Below are 21,224 nucleotides of genomic sequence, written 5' to 3' on the forward strand. Positions count from 1 at the left end.
CAGCAGAAGAAAGAAAGCAAGTGGAGCTACTGTATGCAGAATTTATTATTTCAGTTTGTATACAATTCCAATTGTTGTAAAACCTAAACTCAGGTTTCTGTATTAGCGTGTTTGGGCGTGTGAGTGGCCATATGCACCTATGTCTGTGCCAAAGATGGCGTTGCTATGGAGACAAAAGAGCAGTGCACAAGGAGAGAGGAAATGGAGGGGGGTGGGGGTGGGTGCCTTGAAGCTTGCTTAGACAGCACCCTTCCCCCCAATCACAGCCAGATGAGTGGTACAGTACACACCCTTACAACAAACACTTATTCATGAGTGTAACAAAACCCATGCAGAATGGCCAATAGAATAAACATTTTTTTATTTAAAAAAAGAAAGAAACTGATCTGATGACTATATATCGTGGTTACCTTTTTGTTATGCAATAGATACACCTGAAACTTGCTTTTGGCTGCTTCCATTGCTGTAACCACCTCCTCTCTATATGTCCACTCTGCCCCTTTGATCACACTGCCCATGGCGCACTTGTTTATTTTTTAACTTGCTCATGTGAAAGTTTATCCTTGCAACCAGATTGACTGGCACACATTTACTGAACACTTTTGTTTAAAATGCACAGCAACCCATGTACAGGGAGCACGTACTGTGTATTTTTCTAAGCCATAATTTATTCACTATAAATTATTCACAAAAGGTGATTATCACATCTTCAGGGAAACTAACTTATCAGTGCATACAAGGTTTATAAATAAAACTGAAAAACAAACTTTCTAAGGATTTAGCCTAATCAGGCAAAATGTTTCAGTTAAATTAACATGTGCTCACTCATTATTGTATGCATTTGCAATTATGCAGTATTTATGCATTAGTATGTAATGAGCTATTTGTGATTGATTGACCATTCTGCAGCTTTATTACAGGAGCAGAAAGGATATATTCACCCTCTCATGAACCATCGTGACCTAATAAGGGTGTCATTCTGCAAGACCTGATGAGCACATATGGTGTATTACTGTGAAATACACTGGATGTTCTAACAAGTTGGATGTAGTACTACTCCCTGATTCTCATATATAATTAATTAACTTACAATGATCGAAAAATGAATATAATTTACATATTGCCAGTGCAAGCATATGTTCTCTGCGTAGACATGAAAGTTCTGGATATTCTCTAAAAGGCAGTGCTTTATATTCTTGACTATATATTATATTCTTGACTATAATCCCAAAAATATAAAAATAAATAATACAAATATATATCCATTCATCCATCTTCTATACCCACTTTATCCTTTGCAGGGTCACGGGGGTCTGCTGGAGTATATCCCAGGTAATTTAAGGCGAGAGGCAGGTACACCCTGGACAGGTCACCCGTCCATTGCAGGGCCACATATACAGACAGACAACCAGGCACACTCACACCTGCGGGCAATTAAGAATCATCAATTAACCTAATATGCATGTTTTTGGATTGTGAGAGGAAGTCGGAGTAACCGGAGGGAACCCACGCAAGCACAGGGAGAACATGCAAAGAAAAGAACAGGGAACCTTCTTGCTGTGAGGCAACAGTTCTAACCACCATGCCCACCGTAAAAAGGAGTCTGGCATCACAATTCTGAATGAAGCCTGTAATGACATTTTTGGTCCAATAACTCTGAGTCTGTTCTGTTAGCTCTTAATATATAATGGGGAAGAATTAGGGATTCAAAATGCAATAAAATAAAGTAAAACATAAATTAAAAAAATAAATTAATAGGTTATAATAATGGATGTAAAATAACAGTAAAAAAAAAGTATCACCACCGCCGTATATATATATATATATATATATATATATATATATATAATATACACACATACGTGTAATATACACACATACATGTGTTTATGTACATACCAGTTTATATATAAAAATAAAAATATATAAATCCATGACTTTATGGACTAGAAGGTCTTTCCGTGTGCAATACTGTAAACACAGTTTTTCCTCATATACATTAGGAAATTGAGCACAGTGGTCACTCAGTGTGATTATTATTATTGCATTGGGTCTTTCACAGTTAATATTCATTTTTTATAATATCAAATCAAATCATATTTCCTTCTGAGTGGAAGTAGGACAGTTTCTGCATCTGGGGCTTAATCCCGGGATTACAAATGAGAGGATGCTTATAAGCACATGGTTGCCGTTTGTGTGGAGAAACAGTAAAATGCCCCAAAATAAACACCGGTGGATTAATCTGCATTCATGCAGTAAAACAGTATTATGCAATTATTTGTTGCACAGCAGGATGGCAGGTCAGCCAGAAAAAGAGAGATGTCTGGTCTAGTTTACTAGGGATTTTTAGAGGTCAAATTAAAATTTGGTTCTTCAAAATGCATAGATTCCCAAAGAAATGTCACAAAGATCAATTTCAATTTATTCCAAACGTTCTTTACTGAAAACAGAATGTCACTCATAAAATGTGCATATATAAGAAGAAGGCACTGAGATGTGCTTCCCATGGTGCTGGAGAAAAAAAAGTATCATTGTGTTAGCTGAGTTGTTGAAGTGTTTCCTTTTTGTTTTTGTTTTATTTATTTGAATATTAATTTTCAGCGACTGAATAACTGAATGACTGAATAACAACGGGATATTTTCACTGTTTTCTGCACATGGGCTTTCAACCCACTTTGCGCCGCTGTTGATCCATCAGAAACAGCCTGGCTCCCTCCTGTTAAGCCCCTCCTGTTTCCAGGCGAGCAGAACATCTGCTCAGTCTTTGTTATTAAGGCAATAAGGGCGGTGAAATAGACCCAGAATCTTGCGGGAAAACTCGATAAGGATTATAAATATATTTTGGCCAATGTATATGATTGCATGTCAATATTTATTATTTGGCTCATATTGGACAAAAATGTCTTTGACTTGTAAATGGAGCTATCTCGAGATATATTTATGTTTTTTGCAAGACTGTTGTTGGCAAACGGTGGCTGGGCAGCTCATATATTCCATCTCAGAAGAAGTAATCGCTGGCACTCCTATTGGAAATATAGAAAAGGACCTAAACCGTAATATTAAAGACTTGGAACACCGCATGTTTCAGATCGTTCCTGGATCAAAGAAAAAATTCTTCGAGGTAAATCTGAAGACTGGTGTTCTCTATGTAAGTGAGAGAATAGACAGAGAGGAGCTTTGCGCAGAGGAAATTAAATGTACACTCAGTATAGAGGCTGTAATAAGTAGCCCTTTAAAGCTTTATCGTAGTGATGTTAACATTTTAGATGTAAATGACAATGATCCGTCCTTTACTACCAAATTCCAACATTTGTATATTGCCGAGAGTACTTTGCCTGGGGTGATATTCGCATTATCTGAAGCGACCGATGCAGATGTGGGGAGACATGGGATCAGTACCTACAAACTAAGCCCGAGCGAACATTTTTCTTTGGCAGTTAACAAAGCGGGAGACAGTGTGTCTCCTGAGTTAGTGTTGCAGAAACCATTAGACAGAGAAAGGCAGGCTGTAATCACCATGACACTGACAGTGGTAGATGGAGGGAGTCCGCCTAAATCAGGCACCTCACAGCCCGTTGTTAATGTATTAGACAATAATGATAACATCCCGATCTTCAGTGAGTCTCTGTATAAAACACGAATTCACGAAAACACGCAGCTGGGCACAACAGTAATCACTGTAAATGCAACCGATTCAGATGAGGGCCTTAACAGTGAGATAGTTTATTCGTTAAGAAGCAAGGATCAAGATCGCGTACATGACATCTTTGAAATTGAACGTGAGACTGGTGTCATTAAGGTAAAAGGAAATATTGACTTTGAAGAAAGGAAGGCTTTTGAAGTGCGTGTAGAGGCCACTGATAAAGGGCAGCCCCCGATGTCTGCTCACTGCAAGGTGCTTGTAGAAGTAGTGGACCTTAATGACAATGCGCCTGAAGTCGCAGTCACGTCATTACGTAACACAGTAAAAGAGGACGCTACTCCAGGGACCGTAGTTGCACTCGTTTCAGTTTTGGACAAAGATGGTGGAAGCAATGGTGACGTGAAAGCGATGATTAAAAATGAGGTCCCGTTCAAACTTGAAACCAACTACAAAAATTATTATTCTTTGCAAGTTGATGGGCCACTTGACCGGGAGCGTGTCTCTAACTTTAACATCACCATAGTTGCTAATGATAAAGGGAGCCCTTCACTATCAAGCACAAGTATAGTTTCCATACAGGTTTTTGATGTTAATGATAATGCACCACAGTTCCCCGAGTCAATCATTAATATATATGGGAAAGAGAACAGCGCAGTGGGGACAGTAATAAAAACAGTGACTGCAGCTGATGCTGATATTGACAAGAACAGCCAGATGAGCTACTCGTTCTTACAAAGCAATGGGAACACTTTTTCGTCATCCACAATGGTGAATATCAACGCAGAAACTGGAGAAATAGTGAGTCTGCAGTCGTTTAACTATGAAGAGATGAAGATGTTCAGGTTTAAATTGAAGGCCACAGACTCTGGTGTCCCTCCACTAAGCAGCAACGTGACTGTCAACGTTTTAATTCTGGATGAGAATGATAACAGCCCAGCAATTCTAGCCCCTTATTCTGAACATGGCTCTCTTATCAGCGAGACTATACCCTATACTGCTGAAGCAGGGTATTTTGTGGCAAAGATCAGGGCTGTGGACGCAGATGCTGGATACAATGCTCTACTGTCTTATTATCTGTCCGAGTCTAAAGGAAACAACTTATTCAGGATCGGAACCAGCACCGGGGAAATCAGGACTAAGAGGAGAATGACTGACAATGACCTGAAATCTCACCCCTTGGTGATTTTGGTGTCTGATAATGGAGAACCCTCTCTGTCAACTACTGTTTCTATTGATGTAATGGTGGTTGAAAGCATTTCTGACATGCAGACTCCCTTCACACATGTGCCTGAAAAGGAGGACAACTTTTCTTATTTGAACCTGTATCTGCTGATCGCCATTGTGTCGGTGTCAGCGATCTTCCTGCTGAGTTTCATCAGTTTAATAGCTGTCAGATGTCACAAAACCGACAGTGGATTCAGCAGGTACGGCGCCCCGATGATCACCACCAACCCTGATGGGAGCTGGTCTTATTCTAAAGCTACTCAGCAGTATGACGTGTGTTTCAGCTCAGACACACTGAAGAGTGACGTGGTGGTTTTCCCCGCACCATTTCCTCCTGTTGATGCAGAACTCATTAGTATTAATGGGGGATACACTTTTACCAGGACTCAGACTTTACCCAGTAAAGATAAGGTAAGACATTAGTGTTGTTTCATTTGTGCCCTGTTGTTTCATTTGTGCCCTGTGAAAAGACATTAACATATTAAATTGACATTTGTATTGAGAAAAAATGGGGGGGGGGGGGGGGGGGGGGGGTTAAATGAATGACCCGGTGTTTTATTTATAATGTGTACTCCCACATTAGCCAATTACAATCTATGTACCGAAGTGTAAATCCAAGACATGCATGACGTTGTCCATGGTGCTGAAATAAGTATCAGGGTGTTGTCAAGGCCTGTAAAGAATTAAAAGACTAAAAATATAAAATGAAAGATATTATGGAACAATGGCAGTTATTTACTATGCTCAAATTGAATATATATATATATATATATATATATATATATATATATATATATATATATATATATATATATATATACATCCCTATATATATCCCCATACACCCAGACACATATTTACAGATATATACATACATTCTGTATATATACACACACATTTATTCCAGATGAGCTTTGTGCCATGAGATCACTCACTTCACTTAATTATTCCGTTTTATGGTGTATGTAGTTACTTTAAATACCCACACGATGACGTTGGAGACCATCACATTTTGGTGTTCTGTAGGTTGCTTTAAGCCACTCCCAGATTTACAGAATTATATTTCAGAGGGCTTTGTGACAAAGTGTTGCGGAGAGCGAGAATGGACAGTACAGAAATAATTTTATCTATGGACCTTTAAAAGCAATTATACCGGACTCTGGCTCTCCTTGATCATCAATATATATTCCGTTGATTTTGGAGCGTGCAGTCTTTATGACATGTCGTAGGACTGGATAACAACATGTCGACAGGGAGGATACGTGGTCCTTCTTGGATTTTCGTCGCAGCTCTGATTTTGCATTGTTGCTTGAAACTGGTGTGTGGGCAGCTCTCTTACTCGGTATCAGAAGAGGTAAACCCGGGGACTTCGGTGGCAAATCTCGCTAAAGATCTAAACATTAACGTTCACGATTTAAATGCACGTACGTTTCAGATTGTTAGCGGATCAAAGAAATATTTTGATATAAATCTGAAAACGGGCAGTCTGTATGTAACTGAAAGAATAGACCGAGAGGAGATTTGTGCAAAGGTTGAAAGATGCATTATTAATTTAGAGGCCGTGATCAATAATCCACTAAAGCTGTATCGTTTAGAGATAAATATTTTGGACATAAATGATAATGCACCACATTTTCTTGAGAAATTGCAATATATTAATATTGCAGAAAGCACTGCGCCCGGAGGGAAATTTGGATTAATAGGGGCATCGGATCTTGACGTAGGAAAAAATGGTGTAAATACATACAAGCTTAATCCAAACGAGTTCTTTTCTTTAGAGATTCAAAAAGCAGGAGATAGTTCGTCAGCGGAATTTGTACTCCAGAAATCCCTAGACAGAGAAAAGCATCCTACTATTAAACTCACAATTACCGCTATTGACGGCGGAAAACCGCCCAAGTCAGGGACGTCACAAATCGTTGTTAATGTCTTAGATAATAATGACAATGCTCCGGTATTCAGTAATTCTCTATACAAGACAAGCATATCTGAAAACAGAGCGGTAGGCAGCACAGTGATTGTTTTAAGTGCAGTAGATGCAGATGATGGCTTAAATGCTGAAATAGAATATTCCTTAAGGAGTAAAGGTCAAGATCATATTTTAAACCTATTTCAAATTGACCCTGAAACAGGGACAATTTCAGTCAAGGGTAAAATTGACTATGAAGAAAACTCTGCGTTTGAAATTCATGCTCAGGCTAGTGACAAAGGCCAGCCGCCGATGTCTGCTCACTGTAAAGTGTTGGTAGAGGTGATGGACGTGAATGACAACACTCCCGAGATCACTGTAACATCACTGTTATCAACAGTGAAAGAAGACGTGCAGATGGGAACAGCTGTTGCGCTTGTTTCTGTGTTGGACAAAGATGGAGGGAAAAACGGTGCAGTCAAGGCTGTTATTAGAAACGAGACCCCATTTAAACTGGATACCAATTATAAGAATTATTATTCGTTAGTAGTGAATGGTCTGCTGGATAGAGAGACTATACCTGAGTACAATGTCACCATAGTCGCAGCTGATGAAGGGACTCCGCCGCTTTCCAGCACCACAATCGTCCATATTCACGTTTCTGATGTCAATGACAACCCCCCTCAATTTTTGGAACCGATACTTAATGTTTTTGTGAGAGAGAACAGTCCAGTAGGAGCAGTTATTAAAAAACTGTATGCAGTTGACGAAGACGTTGATGAAAATAGTCGGATAAGCTTTTCAATTGTAGAAAGTGATAATAACGCATTTCATTCATCTTCCATGGTAAACATCAACTCAGAGACTGGAGATATAGTCAGTCTGCAATCTTTTAACTTTGAGGACTTGAAAAGGTTTCAGTTTAAAGTTCAGGCCACAGACTCTGGTGTTCCTCCTCTTAACAGCAGCGTGACCGTGAACGTTTTTATTCTGGATGAAAATGACAACAGTCCCGCGATTCTTGCGCCTTATTCTGATCACGGATCCACTTACAGTGAGACCATCCCCTATTCTGCTGAAACGGGATACTTTGTAGCCAAGATCAGGGCCGTGGACGCCGACGCTGGATACAATGCGCTGCTTTCTTATCATCTGTCTGAGCCAAAAGGAAACAAGTTGTTCAGGATCGGAACCAGCACCGGAGAAATCAGGACCAAGAGGAGAATGAGTGATTATGACCTGAAAACTCACCCTTTGGTGGTTTTGGTTTCGGATAATGGAGAAGCCTCTCTGTCAACTACTTTGTCTATTGATGTCATGGTGGTTGAAAACACTGCTGACATCCAGACTCCGTTCAGACATGTACCTATTAAGGAGGACAATTTTTCAGATTTGAACCTGTATCTGCTGGTCGCAATTGCGTCGGTCTCAGTGATTTTCCTGTTGAGTCTCTTCAGCTTAATGGCTGCCAGATGCCGAAGGACAGACGGAAGTTTCAGCAGGTACAGCGCCCCGATGATCACCACCAACCCTGATGGGAGCTGGTCTTATTCTAAAGCTACTCAGCAGTATGACGTGTGTTTCAGCTCAGACACGCTGAAGAGTGACGTAGTGGTTTTCCCCGCCCCATTTCCACCTGTAGATGCAGAACTAATCAGTATTAATGAAGGAGACACTTTTACCAGAACGCAGACTTTACCCAACAAAGACAAGGTAAGCTTCAAGAAAAGCCAACGTATTACAATTATGTTTTCACACTAGCTCTGTCCATCAATGTTTTTCTTCTCTTTGTTTATCAATTGTTATTTGCACAAGTTCAATTATATAATTCCGAATAGAAAAAAACACCTCTAACATATTGTGTTTGGTTCTGGAATAATGGCTAAATGCAAAATAGTGGAGAATTGCAATATTGATCATCAAAGTATATCATTTTCTCCATGGTGTTGATATAAGCTGGGTTGTATCTTGTGTGGTATGTTATTTTTTGTACCTTGAAAGAAAAAAGTGAGTTACATGCAAAGTTAGCATACATGTTCTATCCACACCAGCTTTATTCATGTATTTAATGGATGGACCAATAGCATAATGTTTTGAATTATATATAAATTATATGTCTACCTGGTTTACCAACTTATCCCATGTATCAGTAAAGCTGGAAGGCTTAAAGTATTTTTGTTTATTTTTTAATTAAAATTAAATGAGACAAACATATTCAAGAGCATGTCTGTAATCCAATTTTATAATATGGCAGATAAACATTAGAAATAGCTATATAGACGGATTATAGTGACTGTTGTGTATTGTTAGTGTGACAAATTTGAAAAAATAAGTACACTGGTCATCAATAAGACATCTGTTTGCAAAAGGTGACAATTTCGCTTCTTTTTTTTACCAAGTGTATCTGTAGTTATATCATATCACCACATGGCGTCACTAAAGACCGTGACATCCGGGAACTGTGTCAGACAGCATGACTCCTCCCAGAAAAAGGAGGATGCATTCCTTCATTGACAGGCTTTGTTAGAACATGCAGGACGAGTAAGGTGCATCCAGCTGGCAGATAATGCACAAAAAAACTCGATTTCTGTTGTAACCTAGTTTAATTTCTGAGAGCTTGGTATTATATTTGAATGTATGAGTATCTGGTTTGGATTTAATTATGTATTCTACAAGACAGATTAGTCATTTTCGTGCTTGTTTTGTGGCCGTGCTTCTCAGTTACGGCTGGGAAAAGGCGTCTGGACAGCTTTCTTATTCCATCTCAGAGGAGGTAAACCCGGGGACTTCTGTTGGAAATATCGCAAAGGATCTTAATATCAATGCCCAGGATTTGGAGTCTCGCATGTTCAAGATTGTGGGTGGATTAAAAAGGAAATATTTCGATGTAAATATGAAGACGGGTGTTCTCTATGTCAATGAAAGAATAGACCGAGAAGAGCTCTGTGCAAAAGCTACAACGTGTACTGTAAGTATAGAGGCTGCAATAAACAACCCTCTCAAGCTTTATCGTTTAGAAATAACAATAAAAGATATAAATGACAACGCGCCTACTTTCTCTGAACAACTAGAGTCGATAGATGTCCCTGAAAATACTTTACCAGGAGTAAAATTCGGACTGATAGAAGCATCAGATTTGGATGTCGGAAAAAACGGAGTGAATACATACAAGCTAAGTAACAACGATTATTTTTCATTAGAAATACACAAAGGAGGAGACAGTGTATCAGCCGAATTGGTACTGCAGAAGTCGTTGGACCGGGAGAAAGACTCTGTGATAAAACTCACATTAACTGCAGTAGATGGAGGAAATCCATCAAGATCAGGGACCTCACAAATCATCATCACCGTTTTGGATATTAATGATAACCATCCTGTTTTCAGTAGGTCTTTATACAAATTTCAGATTTCCGAAAACCTGCCCCCGGGGTCTACTTTTATCACTCTGAATGCAACAGATGCAGATGAGGGTTTAAACAGTGAAATAGAATACTCGTTGAGAAAGAGAGGTCAGGATCACGTTTTAGATCTATTTCAAATTGACTCTAAAACAGGCATCATTTCAGTCAAAGGTAAGATCGACTATGAAAAAAACCAAGCCTTCGAGATTCATGCTCAGGCTAGTGACAAAGGCCAGCCGCCGATGTCTGCTCACTGTAAAGTGCTGTTAGAGGTAGTAGATGTAAATGACAACGCTCCTCAAATTACCGTGACGTCAGTGTATCAAACAGTAAAAGAAGACGTCCAAATAGGAACAGTTGTTGCCCTTGTTTCTGTGTTGGACAAAGATGGAGGGAAAAATGGGGCGGTCAGAGCCATTACTGGAGGCGGGCCCCCATTTAAACTGATAACCAATTTTAAAAATTATTACGCTTTAGTTGTTTGTGGTCCACTGGACAGAGAGACAGGCGCTGAGTACAATGTTACTATAGTAGCAAATGACGAAGGGATCCCAACTCTCTCCAGCACAGCAATAGTTAATATTAAAATTTCCGATGTCAATGACAACCCGCCACGCTTCTCGGAACCGATACTTAATGTCTATGTGAGAGAGAACAATCCAGTAGGAGCAGTTATTAAAACAGTTTTTGCAGTTGATGCAGACATTGATGAAAATTGTCAGATAAGTTATTCATTTTTACAGAGTAATAATAACCAATTTCATTCACCTTCGATGGTAAACATCAACTCAGAGACTGGAGATATAGTCAGTCTACAATCTTTTAACTTTGAGGAGTTGAAAACGTTCCAGTTTAAAGTTCAGGCCACAGACTCTGGTGTTCCTCCTCTTAACAGCAGCGTGACTGTCAACGTTTTTATTCTTGATGAAAATGACAACCATCCCGCAATTCTTGCGCCTTATTCTGATCACGGATCCGCTTACAGTGAGACCATCCCCTATTCTGCTGAAACAGGATACTTTGTAGCCAAGATCAGGGCCGTGGATGCAGACGATGGATATAATGCGCTGCTTTCTTATCATCTGTCTGAGCCAAAAGGAAACAACTTGTTCAGGATCGGAACCAGCACCGGAGAAATCAGGACCAAGAGGAGAATGAGTGACAATGACCTGAAAACTCACCCTTTGGTGGTTTTGGTTTCTGATAATGGAGATCCTTCTCTGTCAACTACTGTGTCTATTGATGTCATGGTGGTTGAAAACACAGCTGACATCCAGACTCCGTTCAGACATGTACCTACTAAGGAGGACAACTTCTCAGATTTTAACCTGTATCTGCTGGTCGCAATTGCGTCGGTCTCAGTGATTTTCCTGTTGAGTCTCATCAGCTTAATAGCTGCCAGATGCCGAAGGACAGACGGAAGTTTCAGCAGGTACAGCGCCCCGATGATCACCACCAACCCTGATGGGAGCTGGTCTTACTCTAAAGCTACTCAGCAGTATGACGTGTGTTTTAGCTCGGATACTCTGAAGAGTGACGTAGTGGTTTTCCCCGCCACTTTTCCACCTGTAGATGGAGAACTGATCAGTATTAATGGAGGTGACACCTTTTCCAGAACTCAGACTTTACCAAGCAAAGAAAAGGTAAGACTTTATTGCTGTTGAACCGCTTTATATGTGTTCCTAAATGAAAGTAGTAATAGTTGCAAAGTAGCATGAGCATTATTCTATAAACCTGTGGTAAATATGCCGCACTTCTGAACGAATTTCTTAAATTTGGTTCATGAATATTTGCATTGTTTTAAGTCTGGATGATTTTGATTGTGTGTCATTTCGAAAGTATAAAATTAGATTAGAAAAATGTATAAATAAAAGGATACAATTTCTTTTTTAAGCCCTTCAATAATTAATCAGCAAAGCTACCTGCAAATGAAATCTAAACATTTTATATGAACATATTCTTAAATATAAACAAACGAGTGGGCGAGGTGAGAGTTTTTGTCACGGTAACGTTTTTGTAAACACCATATAAATATACAGCTTATGTGAATATGGTGTTTGGGGCTTCATGCGTGTTGTAAACGGAGAGGATATTTAAAGAATATGTGAGTGTGTTTCTAAAGTTAAGCTCATTACTGAATGTAGTTCTTCCCCGTGTCCACACGAGGACATTGTAGACCGTTGCATTTGCTGGTGTTGGCTCGGGGCTCCTCCCAGATTCAGATGATGATGATGTTTCTCGAGTCATAGACAAAGAAATTCAGAAGGCAAAGCGTTGCGGAGCGAAAACGTTATTTTTTTTCTTGAAGCAAATATGTATTAAATATTGTCTTTCAATAATCAGTTGGAAGAGCCTAATTCCTCTAAGGACACGTCCTTGTTGAGGGTCAGGATGAATATACTGGGAAGATCGACATCTTTGTGGATAATCTTCGTCTTTCTGTTGCTGGATTGTTGTTGGGAAACGGTTTCGGGACAGCTCTCCTACTCCGTTGCAGAGGAGGTGAATCTGGGGACCGTTGTTGGACATATTGCAAAAGATCTTGGCATCAGTGTGCAGGATTTTGAGTCCCGCATGTTCCAGATTGTTTCTGGATCAAGGAGGAAATATTTCGAGGTAAATCTAAAGACTGGTGTCCTCTACGTAAACGAGAGAATAGATCGAGAAGAACTCTGCGGCGATGAAGCTAAATGTTCACTTACTTTAGAAGCTGTCATCAATAATCCACTGAAACTGCATCGCATTGAAATTACAATATTAGATGTAAATGATGTTTCTCCTTCATTTCCAAGCACGTTACGGTCGATGAACATTAGTGAGAACACATTGGTAGGGGCACGATTTCCTATGGATCCTGCTGAAGACGCAGACGTTGGTAAAAATACTGTACATACTTATAAGCTTAGTCAAAATGAATATTTCTCCCTCAATACACATAAAGGAGACACAGCAACTCTCGAATTAGTGCTTCGGAAGGTTTTAGATCGAGAAAAGCAATCGTTGATTGAACTCACACTGACTGCTATTGATGGAGGAACACCTGCTAAGTCGGGCACCATGACCATAGTGGTAAATGTGTTGGATATTAATGACAATGCTCCTGTATTCAGTCAAACTCTGTACAAAGCCAGAGTGCATGAGAATGTTAAGCTGGGAACATCTATAATAACATTAAATGCTACAGATTTAGATGCTGGTTTAAATGGACAGGTGTTTTATTCATTCAGTAAAGTAGGGCGAGGAAAACAGACTGACATTTTTGAAATTGATGAAAAAACTGGCACCGTGACAAATAAAAAGAACATTGATTTTGAAGTGAATAGTGCTTTCGAGATTCAAGTGGAAGCTAATGATGGAGGTTCCTCTCCCCACACATCACATGCCAAATTATTAATTGAAGTTGTAGATAGTAATGATAATGCACCTGAGATATCAGTAACATCGCTGTTAAACTCTGTAAAAGAGGACGCGTCCATTGGCACCGCAATTGCTCTTGTTTCCGTGTTTGATAAAGACGGCGGAAAAAATGGGATGGTGAGCTGTAAAATATCCAGTGAGTTGCCTTTTAAACTGGATTTAAATTATAAAAATTATTACTCATTAATTCTGGACGGACCTCTTGACCGAGAGGCTTCACCTGAATATAATATAACCATCACAGCAACAGATGAGGGCAGCCCGCCTCTCTCCAACACCAGCGTCATTCATGTACACGTATCTGATGTAAATGATAACAAACCTAATTTCACAGAAGATACAATCAATGTCTTTATCAAGGAAAACAATCCGATAGGAGAAGTTTTGAAAACAGTATCAGCGGTAGATGCAGATATTGAGAAAAATGGACACGTCACGTATTCTCTTTTACATATTAGCAGTAATTCATTACCACTTTCTGCAATGGTAAATATCAACTCAGAGACTGGAGATATAGTTAGTCTTCAATCTTTTAATTATGAAGAGTTAAAAACGTTCCAGTTTAAAGTTCAGGCCACAGATTCTGGTGTTCCTCCGCTTAGTAGCAATGTGACTGTGAACGTTTTTATTCTGGATGAAAATGACAACAATCCCACGATTCTGGCTCAAAATTCGGAGCATGGATCTGTTAATAGTGAGACCATCCCCTACACTGTTGAAGCAGGATACTTTGTTGCAAAGATTAGGGCTGTGGACGCGGACTCTGGATACAATGCTCTTCTTTCTTATCATCTATCTGAGCCTAAAGGAGATAACCTATTCAGGATCGGAACCAGCACCGGAGAAATCAGGACTAAAAGAAGAATGAGTGACAATGACCTGAAAACTCACCCTTTGGTGGTTTTGGTTTCAGATAATGGAGACCCTTCTCTGTCAACTACTGTGTCTATTGATGTCATGGTGGTTGAAAACACTGATGACATCCAGACTCGGTTCAGACATGTGGCTATAAAAGAGGACAACTTCTCTGATTTGAACCTGTATCTGCTGATCGCAATTGTGTCGGTGTCAGTGATCTTCCTGCTGAGTCTCATTAGTTTAATAGCTGTCAGATGCCACAAAACCGAAAGAACATTCAGCAGGTACAGTCCCCCGATGATCACCACCAACCCTGATGGGAGCTGGTCTTATTCTAAAGCTACTCAGCAGTATGACGTGTGTTTTAGTTCGGACACACTGAAGAGTGATGTGGTGGTGTTTCCTGGCCCGTTTCCACCTGTAGATGGAGAACTGATCAGTATTAATGGAGGAGACACTTTTACCAGAACTCAGACTTTACCGAGCAAAGAAAAGGTAAGACTTTATTGCTGTTGAACCGCTTTATATGTTTTCCTAAATGAAAGTAGCAATTGTTGCAAAGTAGCATGAGCATTATTCTATAAACCTGTGGTAAATATGCCGCACTTCTGAACGAATTTCTTAAATTTGGTTCATGAATATTTGCATTGTTTTAAGTCTGGATGATGTTGATTGTGTGTCACTTCGAAAGTATATAATTAAATTTAAAAAATATAAATAAAAGGACAGAATGGTGACTTTATTTTTAAAGCAGTCCAATAATGATTCAGCAAAGTAGCTACCTGAAAATGAAATCTAAACATTTGATATGAACATATTCTTAAATATAAACAAACGAGTGAGCGATGTGAGAGTTTTTGTCACGGTAACGTTTTTGTAAACACCATATAAATATCCAGCTTATGTGAATATGGTGTTTGAGGCTTTATGCGTGTTGTAAACGGACAGGATATTTAAATAATATGTGAGTGTGTTTCTAAAGTTAAGCTCATTACTGAATGTAGTTCTTGCCCGTGTCCACATGAGGACATTGTAGACCGTTGCATTTGCTGGTGTTGGCTCGGGGCTCCTCCCAGATTCAGATGATGATGATGTTTCTCGAGTCATAGACAAAGAAATTCAGAAGGCAAAGCATCGCGGAGGGAAAACGTTATTTTTTTTCTTGATGCAAATATGTATTAAATATCGTATTTCAATAATCAGTTGGAAGAGCCGAATTCCTCTAAGGACACGTCCTTGTTGAGGGTCAGGATGAATCTACCGGGAAGATCGACATCTTTGTGGATAATCTTCGTCTTTCTGTTGCTGGATTGTTGTTGGGAAACGGTTTCGGGACAGCTCTCCTACTCCGTTGCAGAGGAGGTGAATCTGGGGACCGTTGTTGGAAATATTGCAAAAGATCTTGGCATCAGTGTGCAGGATTTGGAGTCCCGCATGTTCCAGATTGTTTCTGGATCAAGGAGGAAATATTTCGAGGTAAATCTAAAGACTGGTGTCCTCTACGTAAACGAGAGAATAGATCGAGAAGAACTCTGCGGCGATGAAGCTAAATGTTCACTTAGTTTAGAAGCTGTCATCAATAATCCACTGAAACTGCACCGCATTGAAATTACAATATTAGATGTAAATGATGTTTCTCCGTCATTTCCAAGCACGTTACGGTCGATAGACCTTAGTGAAAACACAGCGGTAGGGGTACGATTTCCTATGGATCCTGCTGACGACGCAGACGTTGGTAAAAATACTGTACATACATATAAGCTTAGTCAAAATGAATATTTCTCCCTCAATACACATAAAGGAGACACAGCAACTCTCGAACTAGTGCTTCGGAAGGTTTTAGATCGAGAAAAGCAATCGCTGATTGAACTCACACTGACTGCTATTGATGGAGGAACACCTGCTAAGTCGGGCACCATGTCCATCGTGGTAAATGTGTTGGATATTAATGACAATGCTCCTGTATTCAGTCAAACTCTGTACAAAGCCAAAGTGCATGAGAATGTTAAGTTGGGCACATCTATAATACAATTAAATGCTACAGATTTAGATGCTGATCTAAATGGACAGGTGTTTTATTCATTCAGTAAAGTAGGGCGAGGAAAACTGACAGACATATTTGATATTGATGAAAAAACTGGCACCGTGACAAATAAAAATAACATTGATTTTGAAGAGAATGGTGCTTTCGAGATTCAAGTGGAAGCTAATGATGGAGCTTACCCCCCTCTCACCTCTCATGCCAAATTATTAATTGAAGTTGTAGATGTTAATGACAATGAACCTGAAATATCTGTTACATCGCTGTTAAACTCTGTAAAAGAGGACGCGTCCATGGGCACCGCAATAGCTCTTGTTTCGGTGTTCGATAGAGATAGCGGTAAGAATGGGATGGTGAGCTGTAAAGTTTCCAGTGATATGCCTTTTAAACTGGATTTAAATTATAAAAATTATTATTCATTAATTCTGGACGGCCCTCTTGACCGAGAGACTTCACCTGAATATAATATAACCATCACAGCTACAGATGAGGGCAGCCCGCCTCTCTCCAACACCAGCGTCATTCATGTACACGTATCTGATGTAAACGATAACAAACCTCATTTCACAGAAGAAACAGTCAATGTTTTTATCAAGGAAAACAGTCCAATAGGAGAAGTTTTGAAAACAGTATCAGCGGTAGATGCAGATATTGAGAAAAATGGACACGTCACGTATTCTCTTTTACACATTAGCAGTAATTCATTACCACTTTCTGCAATGGTAAATATCAACTCAGAGACTGGAGATATAGTTAGTCTTCAATCTTTTAATTATGAAGAGTTAAAAACGTTCCAGTTTAAAGTTCAGGCCACAGATTCTGGTGTTCCTCCTCTCAAGAGCAACGTGACTGTGAACGTTTTTATTCTGGATGAAAATGACAACAATCCCACGATTCTGGCTCAAAATTCGGAGCATGGATCTGTTAATAGTGAGACCATCCCCTACACTGTTGAAGCAGGATACTTTGTTGCAAAGATCAGGGCTGTGGACGCGGACTCTGGATACAATGCTCTTCTTTCCTACCATCTCTCTGAGCCTAAAGGAGATAATCTATTCAGGATCGGAACCAGCACCGGAGAAATCAGGACTAAAAGAAGAATGAGTGACAATGACCTGAAAACACACCCTTTGGTGGTTTTGGTTTCTGATAATGGAGACCCTTCTCTGTCAACTACTGTGTCTATTGATGTCATGGTGGTTGAAAACACCGCTGAAATCCAGACTCGGTTCAGACATGTGCCTATAAAAGAGGACAACTTCTCAGATTTGAACCTGTATCTGCTGATCGCCATTGTGTCGGTGTCAGTGATCTTCCTGCTGAGTCTCATTAGTTTAATAGCTGTCAGATGTCACAAAACCGACAGTGGATTCAGCAGGTACAGTCCCCCGATGATCACCACCAACCCTGATGGGAGCTGGTCTTATTCTAAAGCTACTCAGCAGTATGACGTGTGTTTTAGTTCGGACACACTGAAGAGTGATGTGGTGGTGTTTCCTGGCCCGTTTCCACCTGTAGATGGAGAACTGATCAGTATTAATGGAGGAGACACATTTACCAGAACTCAGACCTTACCGAGCCAAGAAAAGGTAAGACTTTATTGCTGTTGAACCGCTTTATATGTTTTCCTTAATGAAAGTAGCAATTGTTGCAAAGTAGCATGAGCATTATTCTATAAACCTGAGGTAAATATGCCGCACTTCTGAACGAATTTCTTAAATTTGGTTCATGAATATTTGCATTGTTTTAAGTCTGGATGATTTTGACTGTGTGTCATTTCGAAAGTATATAATTAGATTAGAAAAATGTATGAATAAAAGGATAAACTTTCTTTTTTAAAACCCTCCAATAATGAATCAGCAAAGTAGCTACCTGCAAACGAAATCTAAACATTTTATAAGAACATATTCTTAAGTATAAACAAACGAGTGGGCGAGGTGAGAGTTTTTGTCAAGGTGGCGTCTTTGTAAACACCATATAAATATACAGCTTATGTTAATATGGTGTTTGAGGCTTTATGCGTGTTGTAAACGGACAGGATATTTAAAGAAAATGTAAGTGTGTTTCTAAAGTTAAGCTCATTACTGAATGTAGTTCTTTCCCTTGTCCACATGAGGACATTGTAGACCGTTGCATTTGCTGGTGTTGGCTCGGGGCTCCTCCCAGATTCAGATGATGATGATGTTTCTCGAGTCATAGACAAAGAAATTCAGAAGGCAAAGCATTGCGGAGCGAAAACGTAATTTTTTTTTCTTGAAGCAAATATGTATTAAATATCGTCTTTCAATAATCAGTTGGAAGAGACGAATTCCTCTAAGGACACGTCCTTGTTGAGGGTCAGAATGAATCTACCGGGAAGATCGACATCTTTGTGGATAATCTTCGTCTTTCTCTTGCTGGATTGTTGTTGGGAAACGGTTTCGGGACAGCTCTCCTACTCCGTTGCAGAGGAGGTTAATCTGGGGACCGTTGTTGGAAATATTGCAAAAGATCTGAGCATCAGTGTGCAGGATTTGGAGTCCCGCATGTTCCAGATTGTTTCTGGATCAAGGAGGAAATATTTCGAGGTAAATCTAAAGACTGGTGTCCTCTACGTAAACGAGAGAATAGATCGAGAAGAGCTCTGCGGCGATGAAGCTAAATGTTCACTTAGTTTAGAAGCTGTCATCAATAATCCACTGAAACTGCACCGCATTGAAATTACAATATTAGATGTAAATGATGTTTCTCCGTCATTTCCAAGCACGTTACGGTCGATGAACATTAGTGAGACCACAGCGGTCGGGGTACGATTTCCTATGGATCCTGCTGACGACGCAGACGTTGGTAAAAATACTGTACATACTTATAAGCTTAGTCAAAATGAATATTTCTCCCTCAATACACATAAAGGAGATACAGCAACTCTCGAACTAGTGCTTCGGAAGGTTTTAGATCGAGAAAAGCAATCGTTGATTGAACTCACACTGACTGCTATTGATGGAGGAACACCTGCTAAGTCGGGCACCATGTCCATCGTGGTAAATGTGTTGGATATTAATGACAATGCTCCTGTTTTCAGTCAAACTCTGTACAAAGCCAGAGTGCACGAGAATGTTAAGTTGGGTACATCTATAATAACATTAAATGCTACAGATTTAGATGCTGGTTTAAATGGAAAGGTGTTTTATTCATTCAGTAAAGTAGGGCGAGGAAAACAGACTGACATTTTTGAAATTGATGAAAAAACTGGCACCGTGACAAATAAAAAGAACATTGATTTTGAAGTGAATAGTGCTTTCGAGATTCAAGTGGAAGCTAATGATGGAGCTTCCTCTCCTCTCACCTCACATGCCAAATTATTAATTGAAGTCTTAGATGTTAATGACAATGCACCTGAAATATCTGTTACATCGCTGTTAAACTCTGTAAAAGAAGACGCGTCCATTGGCACCGCAATTGCTCTTGTTTCCGTGTTTGATAAAGACGGCGGAAAAAATGGGATGGTGAGCTGTAAAATATCCAGTGATATGCCTTTTAAACTGGATTTAAATTATAAAAATTATTATTCATTAATTCTGGACGGCCCTCTTGACCGAGAGACTTCTCCTGAATATAATATAACCATCACAGCAACAGATGAGGGCAGCCCGCCTCTCTCCAACACCAGCGTCATTCATGTACACGTATCTGATGTAAACGATAACAAACCTCATTTCACAGAAGACAAAATCAATGTTTTTATCAAGGAAAACAGTCCAATAGGAGACGTTTTAAAAACAGTATCAGCGGTAGATGCAGATATTGAGAAAAATGGACACGTCACGTATTCTCTTTTACATATTAGCAGTAATTCATTACCACTTTCTGCAATGATAAATATTAACTCAGAGACTGGAGATATAGTTAGTCTTCAATCTTTTAATTATGAAGAGTTAAAAACGTTCCAGTTTAAAGTTCAGGCGACAGATTCTGGTGTTCCTCCTCTCAACAGCAACGTGACTGTGAACGTTTTTATTCTGGATGAAAATGACAACAATCCCACGATTCTGGCTCAAAATTCGGAGCATGGATCTGTCAATAGTGAGACCATCCGCTACACTGTTGAAGCAGGATACTTTGTTGCAAAGATCAGGGCTGTGGACGCGGACTCTGGATACAATGCTCTTCTTTCCTACCATCTCTCTGAGCCTAAAGGAGATAACCTATTCAGGATCGGAACCAGCACCGGAGAAATCAGGACTAAAAGAAGAATGAGTGACAATGACCTGAAAACTCACCCTTTGGTGGTTTTGGTTTCTGATAATGGAGACCCTTCTCTGTCAACTACTGTGTCTATTGATGTCATGGTGGTTGAAAGCACCGCTGAAATCCAGACTCGGTTCAGACATGTGCCTATAAAAGAGGACAACTTCTCAGATTTGAACCTGTATCTGCTGATTGCAATTGTGTCGGTGTCAGTAATCTTCCTGTTGAGTCTCATCAGTTTAATAGCTGTCAGATGCCACAAAACTGACAGAACTTTCAGCAGGTACAGTCCCCCGATGATCACCACCAACCCTGATGGGAGCTGGTCTTATTCTAAAGCTACTCAGCAGTATGACGTGTGTTTTAGTTCGGACACACTGAAGAGTGATGTGGTGGTGTTTCCTGGCCCGTTTCCACCTGTAGATGGAGAACTGATCAGTATTAATGGAGGAGACACTTTTACCAGAACTCAGACTTTACCGAGCCAAGAAAAGGTAAGACTTT

The 21,224-nt window shown here is 39.7% G+C and overlaps 3 protein-coding genes across 21 annotated transcripts in view; all 3 read left to right on the forward strand.

Moving 5' to 3' along the window:
* LOC133446991 (protocadherin alpha-C2-like) overlaps positions 1-21,224 on the forward strand; it is a 204,805-nt gene that overhangs the window by 89,125 nt on the left and 94,456 nt on the right. For 2 of the 19 annotated variants that reach the window (XM_061725268.1, XM_061725279.1), the window contains exon 1: positions 18,749-21,214. The exons of 15 other annotated variants lie outside the window; for them this stretch is intronic. In XM_061725268.1, the coding sequence (XP_061581252.1) occupies positions 18,836-21,214 (2,379 nt within the window). In that variant the 5' untranslated portion in view covers positions 18,749-18,835. Of the gene's footprint in view, positions 1-9,407; positions 9,745-12,468; positions 14,948-18,748; positions 21,215-21,224 lie in introns of those variants that run through there. 2 more of the 19 variants (XM_061725308.1, XM_061725281.1) reach the window with 2 other exon arrangements.
* LOC133447724 (protocadherin alpha-7-like) lies at positions 1,207-9,253 on the forward strand (the record flags this gene model as incomplete). Its single annotated transcript, XM_061726452.1, has 4 exons — positions 1,207-1,235; positions 2,971-5,278; positions 7,065-8,489; positions 9,176-9,253. Coding segments are annotated over 4 exons (3,840 nt in total), but the record flags the coding sequence as incomplete, so codon positions are not given.
* Positions 15,653-18,103, forward strand: LOC133447725 (protocadherin alpha-7-like). Its single transcript, XM_061726453.1, has one exon. The coding sequence runs from the start codon at positions 15,704-15,706 to the stop codon at positions 18,101-18,103; it is 2,400 nt and encodes a 799-aa protein (XP_061582437.1). The 5' UTR covers positions 15,653-15,703.

The sequence above is a fragment of the Cololabis saira genome, chromosome 7, assembly GCF_033807715.1.
Source record: "Cololabis saira isolate AMF1-May2022 chromosome 7, fColSai1.1, whole genome shotgun sequence".
Taxonomy (NCBI): Eukaryota; Metazoa; Chordata; class Actinopteri; order Beloniformes; family Belonidae; genus Cololabis; species Cololabis saira.

Bases quoted from the DNA above. Each gene is read 5' to 3' on its own strand.
- LOC133447725 (XM_061726453.1), top strand. From the start codon at position 15,704: ATGAATCTACCGGGAAGATCGACATCTTTGTGGATAATCTTCGTCTTT.